The 22,970-nt window shown below is 40.3% G+C and overlaps 1 protein-coding gene across 7 annotated transcripts in view; it reads left to right on the top strand.

Moving 5' to 3' along the window:
• MBOAT2 (membrane bound O-acyltransferase domain containing 2) overlaps positions 1-22,970 on the top strand; it is a 151,023-nt gene that overhangs the window by 117,317 nt on the left and 10,736 nt on the right. For all 7 annotated transcript variants that reach the window (XR_010149637.1, XM_063790131.1, XM_016946738.4 and 4 more), the window contains 5 exons: positions 4,193-4,247; positions 9,232-9,415; positions 13,141-13,333; positions 17,899-18,002; positions 22,192-22,256. Coding sequence is in view for 6 of the 7 variants with exons in the window: in XM_063790131.1 (XP_063646201.1) it covers positions 4,193-4,247; positions 9,232-9,415; positions 13,141-13,333; positions 17,899-18,002; positions 22,192-22,256 (601 nt within the window). In the remaining variant the exon portion in view is untranslated. The remainder of the gene's footprint in view (positions 1-4,192; positions 4,248-9,231; positions 9,416-13,140; positions 13,334-17,898; positions 18,003-22,191; positions 22,257-22,970) is intronic.

Genomic DNA, 22,970 nt, shown 5'->3' on the forward strand with positions numbered 1-22,970 from the left:
TAGATCTAGAAGTATCTGATGACAATATATATATTCAACTCAGAAGAACAACAAACCCCATTTTGTAACCTGTTCTTTTAAATGGATTTAATGGTAATTATCTCTTTAGAACAGTTTAGATTGTGATTAGTCTTGGCAGCATTTGAGGAGTTCATACACTTTAACTTTTCAAACTAGGTTCCTCTTCCAGTTTGCTTCAGTACATCCTCTGAGACAGTTTGCTGCAGGTCTACCACATCCCATACCACCTACCCCTTTATTCCCAAGGGATAGATTGAACCCTGTCTAAGCCATATTTTCTCAGGTAATCTTTCAGAGAAGGGCCTTATTATCTGTGTATTGGGGGACCCCAAGACCACTCCCAGTTTGGTGATTCACAGGACTGAGCATGTAGTTGAATTCATGGCTAACATTTATTACAGTGAAAAGATTCCAAGCAAAGTCAATAAAGTACAAAGGTGCCTGTAATGAAGTCTGGAAGAAACCAGGCACAAGTTTCCAGAAGTCCTCTCCCAGGGGAGTCACAGAGAACGGACTTATTTCCCCCAGCAACAGATTGTGACAACACCTGTGAAGTGTCCATCAGGGAAGCTCTTTAGACGCTCAGCACCCAAAGTTTTTACTGGGGGCTGGTCACATAGGCCCCCGCTGCCTAGCGCACACCAAAATTCCAGGCTCCCAGAAGGAAAGCAGGTGTTCAGAATAAACCACATTGTTGGCACAAATAGGCTAGACATAGGGGACATTTCCTATCGGTGTAGGGGACTGTGGACCAGCCAAGTTCTCATACACCAGCCGTGGGCACACCTTATAAGCAGGCCTTTCTAAGGATAGCATTCTCAGAACTATGTTAACTTGTTTCTGCACAGCCTGGTTCAGGACCACTCCTAGATGAAACCAAATAAATTACCTACAGCTGTGTCTGTTTCTCAACTATCAATCCAGTGGCATCATTCATATTTGCATCTTCAGGAAGCAGGTGTTATTTTATCTTTGGGTATTTCTAGGCATGGTTTTTAAGACATTTCATCACCCTCATATAATAGAGCCTGCTTGCCTTTCTGGCTTTGAATCGTGTATGAGATTGCTGAGGGCTTAGGATGAATGACTAAAATAACCTGCTGGCATGTTTGCTCATGAAGTCTGGCTTGTACTGTGGCCTTTAGGGATAGTGTAGCTGGTTGTCTTGCTGGCAGCTTCATTGATGTCACCTCACAATAGGAATACTTGAACCTAACAGAATGTTTGTACAGGTTGAATATCTCGTATATGAAATACTTGAGAAAAGTGTTTCCGATTTTGGATTTATTCGGGTTTTGGAATATTTGCATACATGTAATGAGATATCTTGGGACCCAAGTCTAAACACAGAATTAATTTGTTTTATATATACCTTATACACATAGACTGAAGGTAATTTATACATTATTTTTAATAATTTTGTGCATAAAACAAAATGTACATTGAACCATCAGAAACCAAAGGTGCCACTATCGCAGCCACCCATGGAGATAATCAGTGGTTGTTTGGCATCGCCATGATTCCTGACTCCGAATTTACATGAAAATGATAAGCAATCATTTTCTTTTACCTATTCATACATAAGTACTAAACAGTGGAAGATACGCCATTCCATTAATTCAGTGAAAAAATGGTATGTTCAGGGTAACTAAGCAGCAGAGTAGAATCACTGGACTACCCGTATCAGCTGTTAGACACAGCAGCAGTGGCAGGCTTTCGGTCTCCACCTGCAATGTGGTGTCATGCCAGGGCTCAGAAGTCTTGTCATACCCCATTGTTTGCTGCACTGCCTCACTTGGACTTGGTTAGACTTCTAGCTTTAAAAAATGATATCTTGTCTTTAATTGGTTTTTGTTGATTCTTTTGGCAAGTTCCCAAGTTTTGAACTGAGAAGGAAGGCTGGGTTTGTTGTGCGTGTAGACTTTTGACACAAGTTTGTTCTATGCAACTCTATCCTTTAAGCTCTGTGTCTAGTTTTCTTGGTTACTTTACACTTCGAAAGCAGTAATCGCTTCTCTGAGCAACATGGCAGACTGAACTGGTGTAGAGGCCCACCCTATGCCAAACACTTGGAAATGCTGACTAAATATAATGACATAGTTTATGTATGGCAAAGCTTGAAATCACAAAGAAGGCTATTAACATGTCACTTGCCTGGTAAAAGCATGAGGGAAAAAAGGATAAGGAGTTTGTAAAAATTGAATACTTATCCTCATTTCTAAAGATGGCTCTTTTTTTTTTTTTTTTTTTTAAGGAAAAGGTGGACAACATATATCTGATATGGGGGAAGAAAGTAGAATTGTCACAAGTAGGAATTACCCTTTTTTGGGGTTTAAATCCTGATAATGTTTTACCGTTTTCTAATCTTCGATCATCTTTTTTTTTTTTAAGTGTTTTTTTCCTCCTGATTATAAAAAGTAGGTATGTGATCATTGAGGAAAATTTGAAAAATACAAATTGGAAATACGAAGAAAAAATAATCTTCCATGTCCCTCCCCCAACATTTCTCAGAGCCAGACTTTTTTTTTTTTTTTTTTTTTTTGACTGAGTCTTGGCTCACTGAAACCTCCACTTCCCAGATTCAAGTGATTCTCCTGCCTCAGCCTCCTGAGTAGTTGGGATTATAGGCGCCCGCCGCCACACCCAACTAATTTTTTTTTTCTTTTTTTTTTTTTTAGTAAAGACAAGGTTTCACCATGTTGGCCAGGCTGGTCTCAAACTCCTGGCCTCAGGTGATCCACCCACCTTGGCCTCCCAAAGTACTGGGATTACAAGCGTGAGCCACTCTGCGCCTGGCCCCTTCTTTTTTATTAATATTTCCTTTATCATCTTATGAGGCATGGTTTTCTTTTTACATAATTGTCAAAAGTGGAATGTGTAATATATTCCCATTCCCCAATTGTTGCATATATAGGTTGTTACTTTTTTTCTGCTATTATGTATAAAGTTGTGATGATCCTTGTCATAAATCTTGAATCACACCTTCAGTTATTTCCTTAGGGCTAGAGTTTTAGGAATAGAGGGTAGAAAGATTTCTAAAGTGTTTGCTATACTGGTTTACAGCAAGATTATGTGAGTTCCTCTTGGTACCTCATTTATTTGTTTATCTTCTGTCTCCCTACTAGAATATAAGTGCTATAAAAGCAGGGAGTTTGTTTTTCCTCTGCTCTTTCCTCAGTGCATAGAATAGTTCCTGAGGCATTTTAAGACAGTAATTATTTTCTTCTCATCTTTGTTTTATATACATATAAAATACATAAAATGTGTGTTTTACATAATTTAGATTGTATTATATGAGTAAGAGCCCTTTAAAATTTCTGCATACTTATAATAGGTGAAAATGGCATCTTGCTCTTTTAATGTACATGTAATGATTTATAATGAAAACATTATTAATCGTGAAATTAACATTTCACGTTAGTTGGCTACATGTATTCTACGATTTGTCTTTTCATGTTTTTAGTTTTGTCTATTTATTTCACTGTTTTTTAATTGCTTTAGCTTTGGTTCTTTGGGGGAATATTACTACTTTACTAATATTAATTTATTAATTTATTAATATTAATGTTGCTATTTGCTTTTTAATTTCATTCCCCTTTGGTCTTTAAATTGGATTTGAGGTATATATTTTTAAAGCATATGGATCTAGTAAATTGATGTGTAATCTTAAATAATATATCCTCCTCTTTGAAGAGAAATGTAAATAGATGGATGAAGATGATGTATTTGAGTTTGGTTTTCATGCATTGGAGTCATGGAGGAGTAAGGAAATTGCTCTTTGCTTTAGGTTGATCTTCTAGTTTATAGTACTCATGTGTAGTCATTTAAGTCATCCCATAATAGAAAAATTGTAATGCCCCTTTTCGAAAAGTCATAGCATTTACGATTAAGGATAATAACATTATAATTTTTAAAGTGCCAGCATTTGGGAATTCTTTAATTATAACTCCCCTTAGAGTGGAGTCAGATACCCAACCATGTGTTATTTTATAGAGACTTTTCACACGATCGAGGCTGTGTTGCCATGAGAAGGAAAGGAACAGTCATTATATCAAAATTAGGAATATAATAGCATGAATTTCAAATGAGGAAAGTAATGAAAGTGTGCATGGGCAAAAATGCCATTTTGGGGAGAAATCTTAATTGATGAGTACCTATTTTTGTTTCTCAGGGATGTTTCGGAAGGATGAAGAACTGACTTCCTCACAGAGGGATTTAGCTGTAAGGTACGTGCCTTTGCATCCTATTCCGCCATGCTTCCTGCGCCCCTGCCTAGGACCCACGTTCCTTCTGTGGCTGAGGCTGACTAGTCCTTCTAGAGGTACTTACTTCTGAAAATCAAGCCTCACTCCCTCCATGCACTTCCCTCCTGCCAAAGCCTGCTGGGCAGGGCTGGGCATCCCTTCTAGGGCTCCTGTAGCACCCTGCCTCTGCGATTGTACATTTGCGCCTCCTATGGGCCACGAGGTTAGCTGCTAAAGTTTTCATCCCTATGAGACTCTGAGTTCCTTGAAGACAGGAGGATAGTATTGTCTTCATGTCTGCCATGTAGTAATTACTGGTAATAATAGCAGCTACCATTTACAGGCCAATAATTTGATGGCAGGTACTGGGCTAAGATATAATACATTAATATAGCACATCGATGCCATATTTTGAAATAATAAAGAACCAGTCAGATAATTCTCATTATTATTTGAGGAATTCATTCTGGGATAAGCTTCTACTTCATTTATTAAAGGCACTCTGATGACTAATCTAAGGAATGGCTTAATTTCACAGTGTCTATCTCAACTAATATAATTTGAGATGGAATACTCATTATACTTAAAGAAAAATTTCCCACAGATTACCTTGTTTCCAAATCTAGAATGAATAAGTGCGTAGCTGCTAGAAGAATGAGATTGTTTGTGATATTATTTAGAACTACACTAAGTATTCATCTTTCATCCCAGGTAGCATGTCTTGGGGGTCTTTTTGTATTTTCCTGTCTTTAAAAATGTTCTATTCTGATATCCCCTATAGTCAATCTTTATGTATCAATAAATAGACACTTGAGTAGCTTTCCTGACGAGAGGTTGATTTGGTCTTGGTTCTTTGATCTTTAGGAGCCTTGCGCCATCCCAGTAGCTACTCATTTACAGACACTCAGCTGCCATTTCCCCTGTGCCTCTCACATCGAGAGCAAATCCCCAGACCTGGGTAACCCCACCTCTTCACCTACCTGAACAGGGGAAGAATGCTGAGTGGAAAAACGCTGTCTTGCTGACTGGACTCATTTTGAATTTATTACCCCAATTTAAAATTAGGATCCTTAGTATCGCCAGTAGTACTGCGTTTCCTCAGTCCACTCACTTGCCCACACTCTTCTAAGATGATATAGTCTCCTTCCTCCCAGACTTCTAACACGCCGTCCCCCATACTCATGTTGGTAGCAAAATTTTATTTTTTGGAGAGAAAAAAAAGCAATCCTACTTTGATTCTGCAACCACCAAATCTCCCATGCTGCCTGAATCTATAACACAGTGCTCTGCTTTCTTTCCTGGTGTCAAGTACTAGCTGTCCATCATCTAATCGAAGGCCAGCTTCTCACTGCTGCACGGAGTTCACTTCCTTCTCAAGGATTTAGCTGCGTCAGTTACTCCTGCCTGTTCACTCATTGATTTCTCCCTCTCTGTTGGGCCATCCCCACCACCTGAACAGAACAAGCTCATGACACCTCTCATTCCCGTCTGGCCATCGCCCCGTTACTGCATGCTCCTTTAGAGGAGCACTTCTTGAAGACTTTGTTGACATTCAGTGTCTCCCCTCATTCTCCCCTCAGCCCCCTGCATTCAGGTTTTTGTGCCCACTCTTGGTCTGAACTCATTCTTTCAAGATTGCCCTCAATCTTGGCCGATTTCATTGTCAGCCTGTTTGCATGATGCTGAACCTCGCAGCATTGGCCAGTTGGCCACTCTTCTGAAATACCTTCTTCACTTCCTTCCAGGACACTCCCTTCTTTCAATTTTTCTCCTCCTTCACTGGCTCTTTCTCTCTGTCTCTTCTGCTGCATCCTCTGCCCCTGCTTCTGCCTTACCACTAGCCTGGCCTCAGCCCTGGACTTCGTTTTCTCCAGGTGGTCACATCCATTGGCTTGAAAGGCCATCTTCGTGTTTGAAGGCTCCTTAATTTATATTCCCGCCCAATCCACTCCCCTCGGCTCCAGCCTCATTTATCCAACTGCCATTTCAAGGTCTTTGTATGGATAGTGACAGGCAGCTCGAACAGAACATGTTCAAAACAGAACTTCTGATTTGTCTCCCTCCTCCTTCCTCCTCCCGCATCTGTTCCTCCACCATTATCACCCAGTTAGCTAATAACAGTACCATTATCACTGGTGGCTTGGGGGGACTTCCATTTTCTTACAGCAAATCCATTTCACCAGCAAGTCAAGTTAGCCCTTCCTTTAAAATTAATCTCTAATCTGACTGATTTTCACCGCTTCCACCCGTCACATCCCAGTACAAACCCTCATTTTCTGCTTGGTCTGCTGTGGTAGCTTTCCTTCCTGGCTTCCCTATTTTCTCCCATGCCCTGTGCAGCCTACTTTTCAGCTAGCAGCCAGGGAAGCTTTTAATGTGCATTGGATTATATTATTCCTGTCCCCTGATGAAAATCCTCCAGTGGCTTCCCCTATAATTTAGAATAGAATTACAGACCCCTGACCACAGCATTGTAAGGCCCAGCAAGAGCCCAGAGCTCGGCCACGCTTCCTCACTCAATTCATTCTTAACTGTGCAGCTCACTCTATCAAAAATACCCCTCCCTTCCTGCCATCACTTTCCCTCCCTTTGCTCCGCTTTGTTTTCCTCATAGTAGGTATTACTGTCTGATGTTATACAAGACATTTGTTTTAATTGTCCCTCTCCCCGCCCCTGTCACTGAGGACAGGAACTTTGTCTCATTTATTGTCCCCATCATCCAAACCATGGTCATTATTTGGAGTGATTTCGCCTCCAAGAGTCAGCTGACAATGTCTAGACATTTTTGGTTGTTACTGCTGAGGCGGGAGGTGCTACTGGCATCTGGTGGGTAGCACCTAGGGGGTGCTGCTAGACACCCTGCACTGCACAGGAGGACCCCACAACAGAGAATCATGGGTCCAAAGTGTCAATAATTCTGTACATGAGAAGCCCAAGCTTGAGACAACACATAGTTGATATCAAATATCAATGGAATGAATGAATGAGTGTTTTGTTTGATATTATACATTACAATTAGACTTAAGTTCTCATTTTATAAATAAATACAGTTACTTACTTCGGTACCTAAAATGACTTGTTGTTTGATATGACAGTTGAGCCAAAAATTACTTAAGCCAGTTTCATGGTTTAGAACTATCTCCTGTCCTTGCTAACGGTGATACATAGTTTGACTTGGTGTTAAAATAATTGGTATTGAGAATGGAGCTCTGCTGCTAGAGTACAAGGAGTTCTTTTGTAACCTTGTGACTGCAGGGTACTTACCCTGGTCTTTGATACAGTGAGAAAGCATGCTGTTTCATCATTAAATAGAAAGAACTGGAAGAGAAAATCTGCCAGAAACATTTTCTGTCATCAGTTTCAAGCCCTAAAAAGAAAATACTTAAGGTTCAAGACATTTTTAAAAGTGGAAAAATAATTCTGGAAAAGTTAGAAAAGTAGTTTGGGCTGAGTGGTAACCCAGATAGTATCAGATGGACAGGAATCACTATTTTGTTCTATTTAATTTATCAAAGAAAAATAATATATGCTAAGCTAGGCAAGGTGGTGTGTGCTTGTCATCCCAGCTACTCAGGAGGCCAAGGCAGAAGGATTGCTTGAGCTCAGGAGTTTGAGTCCAGCCTGGGCAACATAACAAGACCTAGCTCTTTAAAAAACTGTTTATGAGGGTATTCTCTCAACCTCTCTTGTCCACAAGAGTGTTTGTATTTTTTAAGGAGAGAGCTTATCATATTCAGAGAGGAGCATGGACTGTAACATGTTCAAGAAGCCTGCCTGCTGTCCACAGGTGCAGTTGTGCTTTCTTTGTGATGGTTTATCATTAACAGTGGACAGTAGGCTTTCTTAATGCAGCTGTTTTTTTTAAATACACTCCTTATTCATTTATATGGTAACATAAATAGTCTAAATAGTCTCCTGTGTTAACTACCCATTTTCACTGTTACCCATAGGTACCATGTATCATTTGGACAGACCTCTGAGGAGTGGAATTGACTTGACTCCCTTTTCTCCTCCACCTCACAGCCAATCCCTCCGCAGCCTTCAGGCTCCACTGCCAGGATATGTGCAGAGCATCTGCCCCCTCCTCCAGCCATTGTCACCTCCTGCCTGGAGACCGCAGGAGCCCCACACATGGGCTGGAGTGACGCATTGAGACAGATCTTTTAAACCCCTGCTGTGTTTTTTCATTTCAGTCAGAATAAAATCTGAAGTTCCTGCCATGGCTTGTAAAGCAAGCCCCGTCTGATCTCACCTCAGCTGTCTTCCCTGCTCCCACCTCTTCCCCTGGGTCCACTCTGCTCCAGCCCCACGGCTGCCTTGCTGCCAGCCGTGCCCAGCTCAGGGGTCTTCACGCATCATTCCCTCTGCCTGGAACCCTTGTCACCAACATCCACACAACTCCTCTCACTTCTTCCCGGTCTCTGCTCAACTGTCACCTTACCAGAGAGGCCTTCTCTGACTTCTTAATAGAATAAAAGAGTTCCTTCTTTTTGTAACACTTAGCACTTCTGAAAATATGTTTTATAAATTTTATTATTGTTTTCTGCAACCAGTATGCAAGCTCTGTGGATGCAGGATTGTCCTCTCTTTTGTTTACTGCCGTATCCAGGCCCTGCAGCAGGTAGGGCACACAGTGCACAGCACGTGTTTGTTAGAAGAGCAAATGATTGCCTAGGAGGAGACAGCACTTTGCAGATAGTGCGTCCATCTTTGATTTGTCTCATCGTGAGAAATCTTAAGTTGAAACCTTCATATTTGTTCATAAGGATCTGTATAGAAACTCTTATTCAGACATACTTTTGAGCATGACTATGTTCTGATCCTTAAAATTCTTATTGTATGGGTGCAAATGAAAATGAAAGCTTGTTTTACTTTGGAAATGGAGAGCAGTGAGGTGGATCGTTATTCTATCAGATGTTCTGAAGCTTATGCTGCATCTCACTGGTTGCATGTCTTTTCATTGCAGGCGCATGCCAAGCTTACTGGAGTATTTGAGTTACAACTGTAACTTCATGGGGATCCTGGCAGGCCCACTTTGCTCTTACAAAGACTACATTACTTTCATTGAAGGCAGATCATACCATATCACACAATCTGGTGAAAATGGAAAAGAAGAGACACAGTATGAAAAAACAGAGCCATCTCCAAATGTAAGGTCATGAGATTTATCTGGAGCCTTTATAGCATGTATTGGTTAGTCTTATTTAAAGATACAAATATTTTCACATTGTGAACTTATCCATCTGTTTCTTTAAAAATACTTTTCAAGATAAATTACTTCACACTGCACCTGGTAGAAGTACAGTCATGATTAAGAACACAAAAAGGTCACTTGAGAAACTATGTGGTAAATTCCTCAGTGAGAATAATGCTTTATGGTTATAGGGGATTTTACAAGAAAGCTCTTAGCATGGAATTGGCCGGCCTAACAATTTTCCAGGCTCCCTTCCCCCTTCCCCCTTCCCCGTTTCCTTCCCTTCCTTTTCTTTCTTTCTTATTTCTTTCTTACCTATGCCTTGTGTTCCAGCAGATTGTAAACACTCTGTATCCTCCATTTCTTTTTTGCTTTCCCTCTCCTCTTCTTAATTATTGCAAGTTGAAATCTTTCTTCTCTTTAAAAGCCTACTTCAAATACCACCTTTTTCCACAAAACAGCTCCTGATTCCCACAATGAAGAGATTAGTAATATGATAAAGATATTAATAATAGCTAACACTTTGACAGTGCTCACCATGTGTCAGGCACTGTGGTGTGCACCTCACACGTAGTTACTCTTTCAGCCCTCACAGCATTCATACAAGGTAGACACTGTTTTTCTCACCATTGAGGAAACTGAGACTCAGAGGCTAAGTGATTTGACCAAGATTCCCCAGGTTGGCAGTAGAACTGGAATTCAAACCAGTGCAATCTGGTTTCAAGTCTATGCTAAGTTGCCTTACAACCAAACATAATTTTTATTTTCTTTAAGCCACTGGGGCACTTGAAATTGCTGGGATGCTGCTTCATAAAGAAAGGCAGTGAGGCTCTGTATAGGCTAAGTTTCTGTTAGATTTCATCTGGTAAAATCTATAAAGTTTCCATGAAAAAGAATAGGCCAATCAGGAAGTCTGTGAGATGAAGGAAAGGGGCTGGTGTGTTTTCTGTGAATGTGGGGCTTAGAGCAAGGGGTCACCTTCTTTCTCCTGCAAATCTACCACCCTCCACTGTGTGGGCAACAAAGAGTCAATGTAGAAATGTACCTGCACTTGCAAAAGATAGTATATTACCTCTTTCCTACCATGTCGCTCATTGTATTTTATACCAAAAAGGTGTTTTGTCTTCATATTTTCTATTACTGGTTAAGTGTTGAGAAATGTCGTATCAAACTGAGTGGGATTCCAGACTTGAAATTGGTGTCTCTTCATTGACTGTTTTGTATCTCCAGGATGACCACTTAATCTTTTAGTGGTCTCCCTGCTGTAAGAGAAGGTAAAGACAATTGTAGACAGCTTCTTAGAAGTTTATTCGGGAATGCTGGAAGGAGAATAAAAGCCTAGGAGTCAAGATGCTGGACTGTCAGTGACCAGTTTGGCTCATCATTTCGGCACATCACTTAATGTGTATGAGTCCTTGTCTGCAAAAGGAGAATCTTAATGTCTTACCCATTTTACAGACTGTATGAAGATCAAATGACTTTGTAAAATACTTGAAAATATCAAATGTTATAAAAGTGATAGTAGTAAATCAAACTTGACAAAGAATAATACAAATGTATATATTCTATCACCTCACTGAGTTTTTATGGGTTTTACTCTCATAAAATATCACTTTCCTCTTTTGGGTTGTAGACATCCTAAATCAGAGGTTGTTGATAATGGAAAATATTCTTCATGTATTTTCCCACCATTTTAATAATATATTTTATTTAAATTTCACGTGCATATACTTTACAAAGTCAAATAGTGGTAGTTAGTCATAAGTCCCTCAAGGGGCATTTGGAAGCTCCTTGTGCATCAGTGAGGTGCATAGATGCTCAGGATCCTAAGGAGGATGCTCACGGAGCCCACTGGCTCTTCTGTTGGGACCTCTCCACTGTTCTCTCCTCTATCTGCATCAGTTAGGATATGGGTTTGGCTGCTGAAACAAGGACCAAAATAACAGGAACTTAAACAAGGTGGCAATTTGTTTTTATGTTATATGTGGGACAGCTCACCTGTAAGCAGTGCATTGATAATATGGGGGCCCCAAGGTGTTAGAGATCCAAGCTCCATCTTCCCTGTACATATTACTTTTGCTGACATCCTATTGGCCAGAACCTAATCATATAGCCACACTCGGGTGCACCAAAGGCTATGATGTGTCATCTTTAGCTAGACTTCCAAGCACCCAAGAGAAACTTCCTTTTCTGTGCAGGAAGGGGAGGAGGGCTCCTGGGAAACACTTGGCAGTCTCTGTCATGATGTCTGTAGGCTATTTCTCTGGGGCTCTTTGGTTTTTTGGGTGAAGGATTCTCCAGTTTTCTGCCTAGGGCATACAAACTTGACTGCTGGGACTCTGGGTCTGGGCAGGGGAAGGGGGCTGAGGATATCACCTCTCAGGATACAGGCTGTTTTCGTGTTCTTTACATTTTCGTTGCAGCACCATATCCCTGCCCTACTTCAGAACCATATAGTCTCGTGGCCACAGTACTTCTTATTACATTACTAAAATGATAAGCCTCATTTTAAAATTAAAGTATGGGGCCATTTATTTCACCTTGCTTCATTTATAATTACAATTTTTTTCTCTACCATTTAAAAATCTCATAATTCAAATGTATAGGTAAGATATTTGGGAGGCACTGAAGAAAGAGTAGCCTTATTTTATTAAAGAAAGGGATAAAAGACAATGGAAAATGAGAATAACAACTGCTGCAAGGAGTCCTTGAACACTGAGTTCCACCTCGCAGGAGCAACCAATAATAAAATACTGTTCTCAGAAGTGCAGTGCATCCGGCATATGCTTTGGCTCTTGTCTTGGAGCTTTTCTTCTGGCACTATTATATGAAGTGTTAAAATGTGGAGCTTCATTGATAAATTACTGCAGTTAATTTGAATACTATTTGGTTACTGTATAGAGCACTTCTAAATCCAGATATTTTGTTGCATACTTCATCTGGATCTAGCCTTCTCTTCACTTGTTTCTTTTTCTTCCTAGCCTATATAATCTCTTTTATACCAAATGAAGTTGAAATATTCTGGCCTTCTACAAGTATAAAAACAGCATGAGTTGTAAAAATACAAAATACCATGAGTTGGTGATGCGACCTTACCGCACTATTGCTAATAGCCTCTTCCTTTCACCAGGGTCTTTTATGCAAATTCTTATTCTTCTCAGGTGTATAGCTCTTTTGGTTTTTATTATTCTTGAACAAAGTTGTGTTAACTTTCAGATTTACAGAGATGCATAGATTGTTTATTGTAAAAATAACATCCATGAGATGCCTAGAATTTGGAAAATACAGAAAAGACACAATGGAAAAAATATATATATCCATATAAAATTTATTGCCAAAAGTAATTAATGTTAATTTTTTTATATTCACTTCCATTCACACCAATACACTTATGCTTGCTTTTAGATTTTTTTATTTCCTGAAAGTTCTGAATACAAAATGGAGATTTTAGTATGAGTTGAGCAATAACCCCTAGGTAGTACTTATAGATACAGTTGGAAAAGTTCATACCATGAGACCATGGAAGACTTTAAATGCCAAGTGCAATGTAGCTCTTGAATTTTGACCAGGAGAATTGTAGGACTGATGATCCATTCAGGAAGATTGATCTGTCGATAATACATAGAATGAATTAAAAGGAGCATGGATAAAGTTGATGAAGTCTCGCCTTGCGCTTTTCAGACTGCGGTTGTTCAGAAGCTCTTAGTTTGTGGGCTGTCCTTGTTATTTCACTTGACCATCTGTACAACATTACCTGTGGAGTACAACATTGATGAGCATTTTCAAGCTACAGCTTCGTGGCCAACAAAGATTATCTATCTGTATATCTCTCTTTTGGCTGCCAGACCCAAATACTATTTTGCATGGACGCTAGGTAAGTAACATGTAAATAGATTTCCCTGTGTCTGGTTGAAGCGTTTCTTACCTTGTCGATAGATTGCTATCAGTGCGCCCTCTTGAGGATACATAAAGACCAATTGGAAAAATTAAGTCATCTGTGTAGAAAAAACAGCCCTCACAACTCAAATGTAAGTATATTCTAAAAACTGAATCAATTTTATTATAATACAAAATAAAAATACATGGATCAATGAAAGACAACAGATATTTGTTGAATGCATATTATATTCTAGATTCAGTGCTAGCCAGGATAGATACGAGTATGTATAAGACATAGTTCTTATCCTCCAGATGGTTATAATTTAGTATGATTGTATTCAGCTTACGGTTATGATACCTGTTAAATAGACCATTAACCATAGTATAATATGATCAGTAGTTTATCAGCAAAGTGAATAAAATGATATTGGCACATTGATAGGGGGTCATCAGTTATGCTTGGCAGGTAGAACAAATTTTAGAGAAAAGATAACATGCAATCGTGGCTTTAATTGAATGTGGGCCAGTTATGGTGGCTCACCCCTATAATCCCTGCACTTTGGGAGTTCAAGGTGGGAGGATCACTTGAGGCCAGGAGTTCAAGACCAGCCTGGGCAACATATAGTGAGACCCCCCTCTCTCTACAAAAAGATTTTTAAAAATCAACTAGGCCTGGTGGCATGTGCCTGTAGTCCCAGCTACTTGAGAGGCTGGGGTGAGAGGACCGCTTGAGCCTAGGAGTTTGCGGCTGCAATGAGCTATGATTGCACCCCTGCACTGCAGCCTGAGCGACAGAGTGAGGTTTTAATATGAGTTGAGCAGTAACCCCTAGGTAGTCTCAAAAACAAAAACAAAAAGATGGAATGTGATTTCAGCAAGTGGAAAATGGCTAGTTTTGCACTCATGAGCAAAGAGACATGGAGGTACCTCGCTTTGCGTGGCAGATGTTAGCAGGGGCATGTGGGAAAGAGGGACCTGGTCAGGTGAAATGGGCTTTCACAGGACCTTGCCTGCTCTGCTGAATTAGCCACAAAAGGCTTCAGGCAGGCTGATGGCCTGATCCTATGGCAGAAGAAGATGATTCTGGCCACGTTTTGAAGGTTGCACTAAAGTAGAGAGAATGCTTCATTGGATAAATTGAAACCTCTTTTATATATGTATTGTCTTTTTATCTCACCCACAAGATTATAAACTCCTTTATTCTTAAGATTGTGTTCTGCTTGCCTTGTTTATATTTGTTACTCAACAAATATTTGAATGAATGCACAAAGAAACACATCAGCCAATAATTAGGCCTCTAAGGATTAGCATTTTACTGTCGGTTTTATTTTGATTACAATGAAATACAGTTTGGGGCTGGATTCATTATTTTCAGTCTTTCATCATACAGCTGTGCACAATAGCATCATTAAAAGTTGCTTTAACCTAGTGAGTTAATGGCCAATTAAAATATAATGTTACCTTATGGATTTTAATCTAAGATTTCTTTAAGGATTGAACATTTTTATTGTAGCCAAATTTAGACATCAATAATACCGAATTAAATTCCTGTACTACTTAAATTCTGACTTTAAATTGAGACTGAGAACTTTCCTAAACAAACCTGGTATTTTTAGGGTTTTGTAAGAATTCTGACCTGTTGGTTGAATCACTAGATTTATAGAATATGAGAGTTCTGCATGTTTTTGGATTCGGTTGGACATCTAATTGTTGAAAATCTTATCAATAGAACGAGGTCCTTGAATTTATAAGGCTTTTGAGAAAAATCACAAGATCTCTGTAAATATGTAAAAATATACAAGATTTATCATTAGGCCGGGCACAGTGGCTCACACCTGTAATCCCAGCATGTTGGGAGGCTGAGGAAGGAGGATGACTTGAAGCCAGAAGTTTGAGACCAGCCTGAGCAACATGGTGAGACCCCATCTCTTCAAAAAAATTTTTTTAAATTAGCCAGGTGTGGTGTTGCACACCTGTGGTCGCAGCTACTCAGGAGTCTGAGGTGGGAGTACCGCTTTAGCCAGGGAAGTTGAGGCTGCAGTGAGCTGTGATCGCACCATTACACTCCAGCCTGGGTAACAGAGTGAGACCCTGCCTCAAAAAAAAACAACCAAATTTATCATTAATTTTTTATTTGCAATTATGACAATTAAAATGATTCTTAGGGTACTTCTGATCCTCCGACCCCAATATTTGGTTTGAAAAATGAATCTTGTGCATTTTTACATATTTACAAACCAAAGGTGAGTTAATTCCTTTTCCCTGATTCTTCCTTAAAGAAATAATCATATTAGAATATATATGAATGACAATTTGAAATTGAACTATATTTAAAGAATTTAAAGAATTTTTAGCTGTAAGGCAATAAAGTTATTCCATTCAATAAATACTTGTACTATGTCTGTACTGTCTTAACACAAGTAATGGTTGAGTTCCTGGTAATGGTTCAGCGCTGAGGTTCAGGTTTCAACTCTGTCAGTGGAGAAGCCAGCTGAGGCTCAGCATGCATGTGCCCACGTTCATCTCCACCCCTGTTACCTTTTTGTAATTGTCCATTTGGTTGTAAAATTGGAGTTTAATGATCTCTGGAGGTCCAAAAATCTGTTTTTTGGGAAGTCCAAGAGTTCCAAAATTCTTTAACTTTGTTTTTGTATTTTATTAATAATTTATAAAAATAGTATGAATGTATTCTGGATCATATGGACAGTTACTTTCTGATTTTTGTATCCACATGTACATTTTTCAAATTATAATTTCATGGATACTAGTGGCTAGGCAGACTATATTTAATTCCTTAATTCAGGCTTCTCAAAATGGGAATCAGGCTTCTCATCTCCACAGCCCTGTGGCCCTGCCCTTTTCTCCTTATCACCTCAAAAAAATGATTTACTGGGATCTGAGCACTTTTTTCCCCTTTAACTCAAGTTTGAAAAACATTTAGTCCATGTAGGGACAGATTAAAGTTTAAATTGATGTTAATGGTCAGTTAATTGGAATATCTCTATATAATGACAACTTGGAAGCTCTCTCAGGATTTACATTACCTGAGGTAAAGATTAGGCAGGGTCTGTGGTGGGAGACTGGGGGGCAGGGGAACATGGAAGGTGGACTCCTGCAGTTTGATATCCCCAGTTCTCTTCTTGTTTCGTTGCTGTTGACCATACCCTGGGCCAATCTTGTTGTCACATGTGAAGTTGGTTAGGAGTTTCATTGCTCTTAGATCACAGGAGGCTAAAAAAGATGGAGAGGATGAATACATGAACAAATCAGAAGTGGTGGCAACCATGAGGGAGGGAAGGAGTTCCCCAGCAGCCATTTCTATGGGTATGCTGCCCATGCGGTTAATAGATTTTTAATTCTATTGAATATGTTACTATGCTAGCAGGCTTACCTTAGAGGCTCATATTTATGTGAATTGAACAAAGGCGGCTGACCTCATTAAACCTGACAGAGGAGTAAATCTTGTTTATTCTTTTCCCCCAAAGTGTAATTTTTAAAGGATTTTGTTTGATGTACTAAAAAGCACTAATAAACAATAAAACAATTTAAGGATACATGTCTGTATAGGCATATTATTTTGCTGGGCTTTGATGGATTTGTTTGTTTTTTCTTTGGTCATGATACAAATAGCATGAACAATTTTCCAGTTGATTGGAAAAGGGCTTATTTGAGGCAGAAATTTTCTTTGCAGCTTAAGCATGTACATAAAGCAAAAATAACTAATTGAGCATTGTGGTGAAAAGGATTAGAAAACAAATTCTGGGTCGGGTGTGGTAGCTCTTGCCTGAAATGCCAGCACTTAGGGAGGCCAAGGTGGGAAGATGGCCTGAGGCCAGGAGTTCGAGACCACCTTGGCAACATAGTGGGACCCCCATCTCTACAAAAAAAAAAAAAAAAAAAATAGGCATGATGATGTGCACCTGCAGTCCCAGCTACTCAGGAGGCTGAGGCAGGAGGATTGCTTGAGCCCAAGAGTTCAAGGCTGCAGTGAGCTATAATCCTGCCACTCCAGCCTGGGCAGTGACACAGGGAGACCCTGTCTCTATTTTTTAAAAATTCTAGAGACATATACACAGAGTAGGTTCTGGTGAACCAAGAAAGAAAAAAAATGGAAGGAAAATATTATGCCTCACTTATATATTATTGTTTATAGGACACTTCAAATATATGATTAAAAAGAACATGGTGCTCCCAGAGCAAAAACATCCCCTTAGCAACTTCTTGGCAGCTGGTTGAGCATACTCTGCTGTGTTCCAGTGGCACAGCTAATGTTGGGGAGCGTTTCCTGTTCGAGTCTTCACCTTCACCTATTGGTCCTCAGCAGCTTTTAAACTCCACCCGCCCCCAACTCATGCATGATGTCTCATGTATTACTGACTAACCAAATTGTCCTAGATATGTTATTTTCATTGTATGTGATGTTGTTTCTGACTTAAAAATCAGAATAAATCTACTTTTACTGTTTAAGAATAAAAGATATAATAACACATACCTTCTGGGAGAATATGGTAAATTGTTATGGAGATTCTTAATACTTTTTTCTAATGTTGTTTTCTATAGCTGATGCCATTAATAATGCTGCAGGCTTTGGTTTCAGAGGGTATGACGAAAATGGAGCAGCTCGCTGGGACTTAATTTCCAATTTGAGAATTCAACAAATAGAGGTGAGTCAATCTTTAAGAAGTTAGTTACTATATACTTTAAGTACCATAGTTTGCTTTCATAAGTTATGGTGTGATGTCCTAGGAGTGGTATTGAAGGTTTTTTAATATTAACACTCATTCTTTCATTTAACCAATACATAGTGGTCGTCAACTATGTGCCCTGGGCACTGGAGACAAGGAATAAGATAGGTGCAATTCAGGCCCTCATGGAGCTTTAGTTTCCTAGAGGTTACAGAATAAGGTAAAACAGGTGGTGATCAGAGAGGGGTAAGGCATGTGGGTATTCATGAAATAGGAATCCAGGTTAGTTGAGGTGTTTGGGGGAAGAGAGTCCTAAAGAAAATGATGCTTAAGCTGAGTCCCAAAGAAGTAAGAGACAACCGGACACTCCAAGTAGAGGGAGCAGCCTGGGAGCCGAGAGCTGTGCAGCTCATGTTGCTTCATAGTTTAGGGAGCCATGAAGGCTGAGGTTGGGGAAGTGGAGGCCAGGCAGCCACACTCTTACAGGCCATATGAAGAGTTTTGATCTTTCTTATAAGAGCAATGGGGCACTGTGGATGGATTATATGTGTAGCCAAGTGAGGTGATCATATAGGTGTTTTAGAAGCATCTGGCATGTAGAATGTATTTCCCTCAAGAGGCAGAGAGCTCTGTTAGGAGGATGTTTTGTTAATCCAAGATAATGGTGACCTAAACCATATGCTGCCAGTGGGGCTAGAAACATATAAATATATTGGAGAGATGTGTAAGAGACTCAACAGAATTTGGTGATAAATTGGGATCAGCAAGAGAGAATGAGTTATGAATCAGGCCCAGAAATCTGGTTTAAACATCTAGGTTTATGGTGATACCTTCCACTTAGATAAGGAACAGAGAATAGATATGAGTTTGAAGGGACAGATAATATCTTCAAATCACAGACTTAGTGAGTTGTCCACGAGGCAGATCATGGTCAGACACCCAGCAGAGGCACCCGAGCTTGAGAGTGAAATCTGGGAACTATCAGCATGTGGCAGTTCAGGCCCTGGAGGAGAGAATCAGAAGAGGTGAGAGTCTCTAAAAGAGCACCAGTACTGAGAGGCTGGGCAAAGGAATTCAGGAGTAGCCAGAAAGAAAAAAGGAGAAAACCAACAGGGCACTGTGGCTCACACCTGTAATCCCAGCACTTTGGGAGGCCGAGGCAGGCAGATCATTTGAGTTCAGGAGTTTGAGACCAGCCTGGGCAACATGGCAAAACCCCATCTCTACAAAAAATACAAAAACTAGCTGGGCATGGTAGTGAGCACCTGTAGACCCAGCTACTCAGCAGGCTGCAGTGAGCCGTGATCGTGCCACTTGCACTGTAGCCTGGGTGACACAGCAAAACCCTGTCTCAAAAAAAAAAAAAAAAACATTGTTTTGCTAGCCTGTGAAAAGGATCATTCCATCATTCCAAATAGGAGAGATTACTAAAACTTGAGGTGAAGAGGTCAAGCTGGATCCTCTGATGAGCCCTAATATTGCTAAAAGTGGGCAGTCAGGCAGTAAGTGCCCGAGACAGGATGCCATAAGAAATGCAGGCCATCACTGAAGTGTGCTGAGATAAGCAAATCTGAATCGGATTTCTAGATACTTATAAATTTAGAGGGGATGTGGAGTATAGAGGGTAAGTTAAACACCAGATCAGATCAAAAGTGAGAAGTTCTATGGGACATATGACCCAAGCTATTACAGCTTAAAAGAGGCTTTGGCCAAATGCACTGTATGAACTTTTTTGGGATGCTGATTGACCAAACCAACTGGGAAAGACTTTTCTAAACAATCAGGAATATTTGAATACAAAGGGGGATTAGATAATGTTGAGGAATTATTAATTTTGTCTGATCACGGTCTTTTAAAAAGTCTTTATTGGACATATATTCTGAACTAATTGCAGGTGAAATAAATCTGGTATTTGCTTTGAAATATTCTTAACAACAATGTTGGCAATAAAAATGGAGAAGGAGAGGGAAAAATTGATCATTGTTGAAGTTGAATGATGGATATAGCAGTGTTTCTAACCTTTGTTTATTATTAACACCTTACGGGGACTTTTGAGACACTCTTTTCCTAATAATTTCCCCCCTGAAATTTTAATACCACAGATACACTATATCTGTATACCTGCTGATACACTACTGTATGTATATATGTTCTTTATACATAAAAAAAGATATTTTTGCCCCTTAAGAACGAATTTTCATCCCCTGGGGGCGATATCACCCCTGCTGAGAGTGCATGGCATGAGAAAAAGTAAAGAAAGGAGTTAATTTTTCTGAAGGAAAAAATGGTCATCAATGCTAAGTGCCACTGAGATACCAAGTAAGAGAAGGACATAAATGCCTTTATCATTTATTTATTTATTTATTTATTTGAGACAAAGTCTCGCTCTGTCGCCCAGGCTGGAGTGCGGTGGCGCGATTTCGGTTCACTGCAACCTCCCCCTCCCGGGTTCAAGCGATTCTCCTGCCTCAGCCTCCTGAGTAACTGGGATTCCAGGTGCCTGCCACCACGCCTGGCCAATGTTTGTATTTTTAGCAGAGACGGCTTTTCACCATGTTGGCCAGGCTAGTCTCGAACTCCTGACTTCACGCGATCCACCCACCTCGGCCTCCCAAAGGGCTGGGATTACTGGCATGAGCCACCGTGCCCATCCTTGTTTATGGTTTTATGAACAACCGTTTCAGGAGAGGGATTGGCATAAAGGCCAGATTACACAACTCCTAGGAGTTCATTCCCCATAAAGGGAAGAGGGTAGAAATAGGGCAGTAGCTGAGGGGAACAGGGAATTGAGGTGAGCTGTTTGTTTAATTTTGTTTTAAAATGGAGAGAGTAAAACATATTTAGTGATTAGGAGATTATTTGGAGGGGAGAGTGTGAAGCTTCTCCTACAGTTGAAGGAGAGAGACCTATTGATTGAAGTCCCGGAGAAGATGGAAGTGGAGACATTGGCCCTAAAGGAGAAGGACCACTTCTCCTGTTATAAAGACAGGAAGGAGGGCAGGATAAGTGTGTGTGCAGCTGAGTGTGTAGTTCGATGGTGAGAATTTGGAGTCTGATGATTTTATATCATCTCTGTAAAGTAGGAGGCCAACTTACCTGTTGTGAGGGAGAAAGGAGGTGATAGGACCAGAGATATAGATGGAGTATTAGGTTGAATCATGCGAAATTGCTGACACTTACCTCTTCTTGACTTTATTTAAAAAAAAAAGAGAAAAGAAAATTTCAAATGGTTCAGTCCAGTAGCTTTTTTCAGGAAGAGGAGAATGAACTGTCTAGGAAAACAGGATTGTAGGTGAGGGCTCAGTCGTGGTGGAGAACCATGAACTTAAGACAAAGGTCTGAAATGTGGTGATACTCTGCACTCAGCGCACAAATGTTACCAGTGGGGAAAGTGGACGGTGTGGTTGATCTGGAATTAGGGTTTTGATAGGGAGGTGAATGGAAAGGAAAAAGAAACAGAAGCATTGAAGATTCTGCCATAAGAGTAGTAATTTACATAAGGGAACACAAAATCTAAAATGGTCAGAAGTGAAGACCAGAGGAGGAGAGAGTTACATAGGATAAAAGTAGACAGGGTGGGAGATGAAAGGCCCCCTCTGAGATCAAAGAATAGCTTTAGTGGGAGTAACTTGAGAGAGGAAGCTGGGAAGGTGGGATGCCCTGTGAGACCTGGGCGTGCAGATCCACTCTTTCAGGGGCAGCACAGCCAGGCAGCGCCAGAATTGAGAGTAGCCAGGGCACCGAGAGACGATGGCAGGGCAGGTTGTCGCTGTGGATGTCTGCTTCACCCAGGACCATGGCGGAGCTTGGCTGGAAGGAGGTAACAAGGTGGGCGCCCCAGTTTTCAGTGTGAGAGGGAGGCCATCGAAAGGCATTTGTACACATTCTCAGGAATGTCTTTGGAAGAATTCCATGACATACCTTGTAAATGTTAACATACAGGAGAAAATGGTGATAATCCATCACCTCATAGATGTTCCCAACAATAAATAAACTTGTCTTATGTAGAATGATGTTACCACATTAGAAAAACAAGATTAAGGAAAGAGAAATCACTATACTACCATCGATGTTAAGTAATTTTTGTTTTTATTTTTTAGCATAATAATATTATATTTAAAGCTTCATTATTTTGTGACACAAAGAAAAAAGTTTCCTTTTTTTTCAGATGTCAACAAGTTTCAAGATGTTTCTTGATAATTGGAATATTCAGACAGCTCTTTGGCTCAAAAGGTGCGTTCCTTCAAAAACAATCTTTAGATGTGCTTTGGCGTCTAGTTCTTGAGGTTGAGCTTCATTGAGTTCAGGTTCTTGATTAAATTAACGGTGTTGAGTGACATCGTGACCTCAGTGTCAGCCGGGAAACACTGTTAGCCTCCTCCTAAGCAAGTCAGTATCGAATGAGAACTATTTTGGCTTGAGTCACGAATGCAGCTATCCTGCCCTCTCAAGCCTTCTTTAAAGGCCTCTGCCAATGTCAGAGGTCACCAGTATCCTCCTTTGCAGCTCCTGATTGTGTTCAGTAGAGATGTGGTTTAAATTAACAAGTGCCTGCACAAGCACAGTACTTATGCCTGGGTACTCCAGAACAGTCCTGGTTTTAAATATTTCAATTCAACAAATCTTTGTTTGTTAGGCAAGGGAAACAAACATGAGTAAGATAAAAAGACTCAGCTCCTGAAAGTGAAAGAGTTCACAATTTTATTAAAGACACGGTGGTGTAATCAGACACGTGCTGTTCCCTGTGGTGAGGATGAGGAGAGAGAAAGCAGGAACAGCGAGGGCACAGAGGGATGCGGGAAGAACTTCCTGCAAGTGTGGGTGCTTGAGCTGAGCTTTGTGTCAGGAGTGTGTCTCGTGAACAGGGCAAGGTAGAGGCAAGCCAGGCTGGGTGGAGTAACAGGTGCGAAGGACAGAGCTGGGGAACAGCACACTCTCCCAGGGGTT

Source organism: Pan troglodytes, chromosome 12, assembly GCF_028858775.2.
Source record: "Pan troglodytes isolate AG18354 chromosome 12, NHGRI_mPanTro3-v2.0_pri, whole genome shotgun sequence".
Classification (NCBI taxonomy): Eukaryota; Metazoa; Chordata; class Mammalia; order Primates; family Hominidae; genus Pan; species Pan troglodytes.